The 8,584-nt window shown below is 46.1% G+C and overlaps 1 protein-coding gene and 1 long non-coding RNA gene across 2 annotated transcripts in view; one reads left to right on the top strand and one right to left on the bottom strand.

The window, feature by feature from the left end:
- Mrps21 (mitochondrial ribosomal protein S21) overlaps positions 1-3,899 on the top strand; it is a 10,092-nt gene extending 6,193 nt beyond the window's left edge. Inside the window, exon 3 of the mRNA XM_021196700.2 lies at positions 3,620-3,899. Within this exon, the coding sequence (XP_021052359.1) occupies positions 3,620-3,800 (181 nt within the window). The 3' untranslated portion in view covers positions 3,801-3,899. The remainder of the gene's footprint in view (positions 1-3,619) is intronic.
- A 921-nt stretch (positions 3,900-4,820) lies between these two features.
- Positions 4,821-8,582, bottom strand: LOC110319811. The gene is made up of 3 exons (XR_002380430.1): positions 8,528-8,582; positions 7,650-7,832; positions 4,821-5,694 (listed from the first exon to the last, which is right to left on the bottom strand). It is a non-coding gene; the product is annotated as an uncharacterized LOC110319811 (long non-coding RNA).
- Positions 8,583-8,584: the final 2 nt, after the last annotated feature.

The following is an 8,584-nucleotide window of genomic DNA, read 5'->3' as shown; positions in this document are numbered from 1 at the left end:
TGGGATTAAAGGCATTCACCACCACTGCCCGGCTGAATACTTTTTTCTTACTTCAGTTATTAAAACACCAAGGAAATTATAAGGCTTTATTTTTGAGGGGAGGACCCAATTTATATTACCTAAGAAGAGAAGTTTTGGTCTGAGTATGTAGCATACTTGGTAGGAAGGCATTGGTCCAGCAGCACCATAAAAAATGACAAATAGTGCTTTTGCCTGGAACTCTGGCTGGCACTCAGAGATGCAGACAGGAAGATAAAGTTATCCTTGGTTACACAGCAAGCTTGAGGCCAGCCTGGGCTAGGTAAGACTGCAGGGGAGAAAGAGTCCTTGGAAAAGGAAGGCTTCAGTTGAGCAGAGAAGATGTTTATAAGAACAAGTGAAGACACCCAGGCCCCTGGACTCTGAACCGGAGCTTTGAGCTCCTTGGGGCTCCTTATGAACTTGAAACTGAGCCTTGGAAAACAGCGCAGGGAATGTATTGGCATTTACAGTCACTCCAGAAAGCTGCATTTTAAAAATAGTAGACTGCTTGGGGTGGCACATGTTTGTAATTCCAGCCGGCACAAGAAAGCTGAGGCAGGAGAATCAGGAATTCAAGGTTATCCTTGATTACATATTAAGTCAGAGGCCAGCCTGAGATATTTAAGACCCTGTCTCAAAACCAAAAAGCTACATTTTTTAGTATAAAAATATAATTTGCAAAGAAGAAGAAAGCTGCATTATACTCTTTTTTTAAGTTTTGGAGTGTTATGGAAATGTCTTATAAGTTGTCCTTTAGCCTGGCTGGAGGAGGAAAGTGGTCAATCCCTTGCTCTTAGGGAGGAGGAAGTGATCAATCCCTCACCCTTAGGGTGCTTTTCTAGACAAGACCTTGTAAGCGTGTGTTTGCCAGTAGAATCTGAGCAGTGCCTCGTCCTCCCTACCACATGCAGCCTTTCCTGACTTAGCATCTCTTATGCGTCCTTTCCTCTGCTGTTCTCTATCATGTTCCCCGGGGGTCACCTTTTCTACATACCTGTCTCACCCCAGTCTTCTCTTCCTTAGCTTTCGGATGGATGTGTTTTAAGTAAGCCTCTCGTTCTGTGATCTGATTGCATTAGCTGTTGTGAGTGATAGGGGAGCCGTGGTTGAGCCTTCACGGTGTTCAGAGCACACAGGGAGCCTTACAAAGGGGAAGGCCTATGTGCCTACCCCAGGAGACTGCCAGAAATGCCTGTTATGTAACCAGGGGCCTTCATTGGAGCCCTGAAGTGAGGATGTGGAGAGTGGGGGTTGCTAGAAGCCTTGTGTGATTGGCTGGCCCCCAAACTAGGAAAGACAAGAACACTGGAAGCATTCCCGGCTGACCCCTTTTACTCCTGATGGGCCAGCTTCTGGGTTCATTGAGTCCTCCTGCACACACAGTGGCTGACGCAGCCTGGCTACATTGACATGTGAATCTGCCACCCCCAGGTTCCCCTTGGAGGCAGCTTGGCTCCTTTTACATAATCGGTTGAATTTTACTAAAACTGGCAGCTGGTTTCTCCTTCATGTAGGGTTGCCAGGCACCAGAACTCTAAGCTGGTCTGTTTACACTAAGTTTTCATCTGCTAGTCCTTGAACTACCTTTGTAGGCCAAGGTGACACGAGTAACACCTTCCCAGAGTGCTGCCATTGAGCTCCAGCTGCAGTTACCCCACCCCACTCCACCCCCACACTGGGAACTAGACCCAGGGGCCTCACAGATAACTCAGGCAAGCACTCTACCCCTCAGCTGCACCCCCAGCCCTTTAGCTATTACTTCTTGAGTTCTTTTGGGTCTGTTTATTTGGTTGGTTTTAGAGGTTTTTTGAGACAGGATCTCATGTATCCTAGGCTGGCCATGTATGACTTTTGAACTCCTGACACCCCAGGTGCTGGCACCACACTGGGTTAAGGGGTTCTGGGGATGAAACCAGGTAACAACCGAGTTACACCACCAGCACCATACTTAATTCTGCCACAAAGCTTGACCTACATCCTTGCCTATTAGAGATGAAGTTGAATGAGTTCCTCTGCTGGGGGGTGGGGCATGGGTGTGTGCGTGCATGTGTTCTAGGCTGGCTGGTCTAGCTCTGCCTCCAGTGCTGGGATTACAAGTGGGAGCCTTTTTACATGGATTCTTGGACTAGAACTCAGGTCCAGTATCAACTCAATCATCTTTCAAGCCCAATCTGTGCTTTTAATTTTTCTTTAAAGATTTATGTATTTATGTATTTATTTATTTATTTATTTATTTAATGTGTGTGAGTACACTGTAGCTGTCTTCAGACACGCCAGAAGGGGGCGTCAGATCCCATTACAGATAGTTGTGAGCCACCATGTGGTTGCTAGAAATTGAACTCAGGACCGCTGGAAGAACGGCCCATGCTCTTAACCCCTGAGCCATCTCTCCAGCCCGCTTTTGTCTTATTTATTTATTTATTTATTCATTTATTTATTTATTTATTTATTTTGTTTAGTTGTTTGAGACAGGGTCTCACTGTGTAGTCCTGGCTAGCCTGGAACTCACTGTGTAAATCAATCTGGTCTCAAACTCGGAGATCCACCTGCCTCTGCCTCCCAAGTTCTGGGATTAAAGGTGTGCTCCATCTTGCTTATCAGTGCTCTTGGTTTCATCTCCAGCACTAAAGAAAAAGGAAATGCTTAGGTATTGAGATGATACCCCGTCTTCTTGGCATGTGTTTTCTCATTCCCCTAGATGAAACCCCACCCGGCTCTTCCCCTATCATTGTCTAGGCTAGCCCAGGTGTTGGGTACTCTCCCGGCCAATGAGATCCTTACAGAAGAAAGGAGGACGAGCCTGAGGAATAACACCTCAGGCTCATCCCTAGCCTCCACGAGCACCTACACACTCATGGACACACAGTCATGTGATTAGAGCATGTAGGACATGGGAAATGGTGACAAGGGAGCCCCACAATTGCTCAGACTTCAGTTGTATCAATTGTTTTTTTTTTTTTTTTTTTCCTAAGGGGTGATCTGAAACTATCCTCTTACATCCGCCTCCCAAGTCCTGGGCTGACAGCTGTGTACACCACCATGGCAGTTCTCAAATACAAAGAGGAAGGAGCTACATTTTTCACTAAGAATCAACTAGGAATCACTCCTTGAGTTTCCTTTTGTTTTAATTACAAAAAGGTTTGCCTCAGTTGTGGTTGTATTCATTTGGTTTTGGTTTTGTGGGACAAGGTCTCTCTATGTGGCTCTGTTTGGCCTCCAACTCACAGAGATCCACCTGCCTCTGCTTCCTGAGTTCTGGGATCAAAAGCGTGCTCCACCACACACCAGGCTTCACGTGTGCTTCCCCTCCCTTGATCGGAAAGCACCGCACCGAGAACCACTGTCCCTCAGCAGCTGTCTGACACCGTGGGCATGGTGTGTCGTGGAGCCTAGCTCCAGGGGTAAGCACTATGGCTGCTTTTTAAATTTACCTCACAGCGTCTTTCTGCAGCCTCTAGAAAGTAGTCAGCGTCGTGTTGTTACCACCGTAATTTTCAAACACAAGTTATTTTTGCCTCTTGACTTCCGATGGGCTGTGAAACTGGTAAGGAACAGTGATGACACACAACCTCTGACTTCATTACCTGCCTTTATACAGAATCCTCACCACCGATGGGCTTACTGAAGTCATAAAGCGACGACGCTACTATGAGAAGCCTTGCCGCCGCCGCCAGCGGGAGAGCTATGAAACATGCCGGAGGATCTACAACATGGAAATGGCTCGAAAGATTAACTTCTTGATGCGAAAGAACCGTGCAGACCCGTGGCTGGGCTGCTGAGGCGTGGGCTAGGCACACACACGAGTTCTGTGTCCAACCCTTCCTTTATCCAGCCAAGTTCTGTTCCTGTCCTCTACAATAAACTCCATCACAGGTGAACAAGGAGGCGTGCACATACAGAAGCTATCTTATTGGTCCACAGTGGATCCTGTCTTTGATTAAAATGAAAATAAAGAATGAAAAAATGGAATAGGAGCAGTAATATTTGTTGCTAGCCAAGGAGAGGGGCCAATCAGAAGATACATGTAATTATAGTGTCTGTTTATAAGGATTTGGAAAAGTTCTAGAAACATGGTGCCGGAAGGAAGGAAGGAAGGAAGGACGGACGGATGGACGGACGGACGGACAATATTAGGACTGGAGAGATGGCTCAGCAGTTAAGGGCGCTGGCTGTTTCTTTGGAGAGGACTTGGATGAGTTCCAACACCTAGTTGGTGACACAGGTCTCTGAAACTCCAGTTCTGACATCTGTCGCCATCTTCTGGCCTCTTTGGGTACTGCATGCATCTAGTATGCATGCCCCTGTGGCTCACAGCTGTCTGACTCAAACCCCAAGGAATTTCTTTTCTGACCCCCATAGGCACAGTATACATCCCTGGTACACAGACATACATGCTAGGCAAATGCTCATTGAATTATGCGAATGGACTTAATACTACTGAGCTGTACATTTGGTTAAATTACTGGGGCTTTTTTGGTTTGGCTTGGTTTTTCGAGACAGGGTTTCTCTGTATAGCTCTGGCTGTCCTGGAACTCACTTTGTAGACCAGGCTGGCCTTGAACTCAGAAATTCGCCTGCCTCTGCCTTCCAAGTGCTGGGATTAAAGGCATGTGCCACCACGCCCGGCTACTGTTTTGTTACTAATTTTTTTTTTTTGGTGGCTTTTTCTTGTTTTTGAGTCTCTGTAGGCCAGGCTGGCCTCAAATGCACAGAGAACCACCTGCCTGTTTCCTGAGTGCTGGGATTAAAGGTGTGCACCACCACGCCCAGCTAAATTGCTGTGGTTTTAGATTTTTTTTTTTTTAAGATTTACTTATTAGTATACAGTATTCTGCCTGCATCTGTGTCTGCAGGCCAGAAGAGGGCGTCAGATCTCATAGATGGCTGTGAGTCACCATGTGGTTGCTGGGAATTGAACTCAGGACCTCTGGAAGAGCAGCAGACTGTACTCTTAACCTCTGAGCCTCTCCAGCCCATGTTTTTGGGATTTTAAAACCCCCTTTCTGAGTCCAGGTGAGGCAAAGAAAGTTTCCAACTGTAAAAAACTATACTGTATTTCCTACCCAATTGTCATGAGTCCCAAAAACAACTCTCACTGGAAATGCAGATGTTAGTCTTTACTGAACTGCCCTTCTCTGCCCTTTGAGTAAAGTATGTATGTGTTCTTAATGAAGTCTCCTAAAATACCTACTAAACTAGACTCAAGAGAATCCCAGGAACAGACCTTACGATGATAACTCCTGTTCCTGTCCTTGAATCTTGATGAAGGGACTGGGGTGAGGCAGGACACAAGTGCCCTGGATGGATGATAAAGAGTAAATGAATCGTAAAAAAGAGGAAAGAGGTGTGTGTAGGGGGAAAGGGCTCAGTGAGACGTAGTGTCGGCACAGGAGCTGTGCCGTTCATGTTAGGACCCCTGCTTTTGGTCCAGGCCAGCAAGTTGTTAATAGACCTGTGCATAACTGTAATTCCTGCTGGAGCTGAGCTTCTGTCCTGTATGTACTCAGCTTCTCATTGGAGATGCCCAGTGTCAGCACCTTCCCACGGCAGCATTCTGACCCCAGTGAGGAAGCCCGCTGGTCCTTCATTGCTGCCATCTGCTTCCTCCTTTCTTGGTCTCCGTGCAGATGCACCTCCAGTATTTGGGGCATTGGCACCAGCATCTGCAGAAGACTGGCAGAGGAGGCAGGAGGGCTAGCCATCCATCCCAGGATGCTACCCTCTGAGCATCAGTTTCAAGGCACAGAATTTAGGGCTAGTGGACAAACACTGCCCCCTTCTGGTGCAACACTTTGATTTCTAGCCTTCACTTTTTGTTTTTATTCATTTCTGATTTAGGGACTTAGCTCAGGCTGGCCTCAAACTTCCATTCTACCTGCCTTATCCTCTCCAGTTGAGGTTACAGGCTTGTCCCTTTTCTAGTGGCTACTGCCTCTTGTGAGTTTGCTGTTCCTCCTTGGGCGGAGTCCTTACTGCTGCTGAGTTGACAGGCCATTCCTTAGGTACCTGACATGTAGATGTTGCCTCCCACTGTGGGTCGCTTTTTATCCTGTGATGTTTGCTGTGATAGGACTTTGGCTGGTTTGAAATTGGCCATCCTCTTGTCTCAGCCTCACAAGGACTAGGATTACTGTCATCTGCCACCACACCCAGGCAAATGGCAGAAATTCTCGTGTCCAGTTTGCTTTGCTGCCCTTGTTTTTGGTATCACATCTAAGAATCCATTGCCAAGAGCTGGAGAGATGGCTCAGTGGTTAAGAGCACTGACTACTCTTCCGAAGGTCCTGAGTTCAAATCCTAGCAACCATATGGTGGCTCACAACCATCTGTAATGAGATCTAACGCCCTCTTCTGGTGTGTCTGAAGACAGCTACAGTGTATTTAAATATTATAATAAATCTTAAAAAAAAAAAAAGCATTGCCAAATCCAGTTATGAAAACAAACCTTGTTTTTTTCTAAGACTTTTGTTTGTTTTGAGACAGGGTTTCTCTCTGTGGCCCTGGCTGTCCTGAAACTCATTCTGTAGACCAGGCTAGCCCTGAATTCGGAGATTTGCCTGCCTCTATCTCTAAATGCTGGAATTAAAGACATGCACCATCACTACCAGCCCCAAACTAACTTTTACACATTACATTTATTTATGTAATCTGCGTGTCTATACACATGCCACAGTCACCTGAGGAAGTCAGAGGACAGCTTTCGGGAATTGGCTCTCTCCTTCCACCTTGTGGGTCCTGAGGATCAAACTCAGGCTGCCAGACTTGGTGGCAAGCACCTTTACCCACTGAAGCATCTCACCAGCCCCAGCAGAAACCAGAATCAGAAGACACTTGGCGGTAGACTCTTAGAGAGTGCGGCGTTCCCTAATAAGACGGAAATTAGAATCTCCCAATAGCATGAGGGTTTTATTTGTTTTTTGTAATTGAAAAGTTAATTGACTGACTTTAAGAGAGAGATTCTTGATGCACTACCCAGGCAGGCCTAGACTCCAGGACTCAAGTGACATCCCTACCTCAGCCTCCTGAGTAGTGTGGATCCTGGTCCTTACTAAAGACGTGGGGCACCATGCCCAGATAAGAGCTAATCATTTGAAAAGTACAATCTAAGCCGGGCGTGGTGGCGCACACCTTTAATCCCAGCACTTGGGAGGCAGAGGCAGGCGGATTTCTGAGTTTGAGGCCAGCCTGGTCTACAGAGTGAGTTCCAGGACAGCCAGGGCTACACAGAGAAACCCTGTCTCGAAAAACCAAAAAGAAAAAAAGAAAAAAAAAATAGTATCAGGAAACTGGATGTTCATGAGCATAAAAATTAGTTAAAGTTGGGCATGGTGGCACGTGCTATAGATCATCAGAAGTACTTTCTCTTACCTAACTGCATTTGATGTCCCTTATCTAACCTCTATCTATTCCCCCCACCTTTCCCAGAGGAACTGCCATTCCTTTAAAAAAAAAAAGTATTACATATGATTTGGGGGATGTGTAGTGGGGAACTTGTAGACAAGTATTTATTAAGTACTTAATTGTATGAGTGTTACTGTAAGTACAAGCACTAAGCCTGTGGTGGCTATTCCTGGTTGTCTACTTGACTATATCTGGGATGAACTATAATTCAGAATTGGAAGGCTCACCTGTGATCTAATCTGGAGGCTGAGATATACAAGTTTCTGACCTGGATCTTGACATGGAGATCTTGAGGCATAGTGGCTATGAATTCCAGATTAAGACAGAGAGATCTCTGAGTTCAAGGCCATCTGGGATTAAAGGCTTGGTGGCACATACCTTTCATCTGGGCCACACTTTCTTCTGGAGACCTACATAAGGACATTGGAAGAAGGAAGATTCACTCTCTCTTCTTTGCCTGCTTGCCTTGTGGGACTGAGCAACTGCTAGATCCTTGAACTTCCATTCACAGCTGCTGCTGCACATTGTTGGGAGTTGAACTGCAGACTCTAAGTCATCAACAAATCCCCTTACTATACAGAGACTACCCATAAGAAAAAGAAAAAAAGAAAGAAAAGTGGGAATCTAGAGCATCAAGTATCAAAACTAAATAGGGTGGCCAGAAAGGCTTCTCTGGGGCTAGTTTGAGCACAAACCCAAAGGAGAGTGGAGTGCAAATCTTGTAGTTTTCTTAGTAAAGAGCCATGCAAGGCAGAAAGCGACAAGCTAGAGGAAGTGGTCTGGTTTCTGAGGCTGAATTAGCAATCGGAATACTAAATGTTATCCCCACAGGTTAGGAAGTGAGGCAGGTCTTGGTGTTTCCTTGGCGAATGGGAAGCCAGGGGATAGCTCTGAGTCTGTTGATTTTTGTTCCCTGGTCTCTGGTATGCTTTTAAATTAGGGAGGCAAAGTTAAGGAGGGGGATAGTTAATACTAGAGATCACAACTTTTTTTTTTTTTTAACTAGAAAGGACACTTGGTGGACGACTGTGGACGTCTTTGCTTTTAGTTCTAGCGATAATCTTAGCGCACTAACTCTTTTGACCCGAGGGAATGTGCTGCCAACCGATTTCTGCTCTGGGCAATAATGACTGAACTAACGTGGGTATCGCTCCGGGCCAGA

The sequence above is a fragment of the Mus pahari genome, chromosome 4 (assembly GCF_900095145.1).
Source record: "Mus pahari chromosome 4, PAHARI_EIJ_v1.1, whole genome shotgun sequence".
NCBI classification, from domain to species: Eukaryota; Metazoa; Chordata; class Mammalia; order Rodentia; family Muridae; genus Mus; species Mus pahari.
The sequence above is the reverse complement of the archived record's forward strand: the minus strand, read 5'-3'. Positions and strand labels throughout refer to the sequence as shown.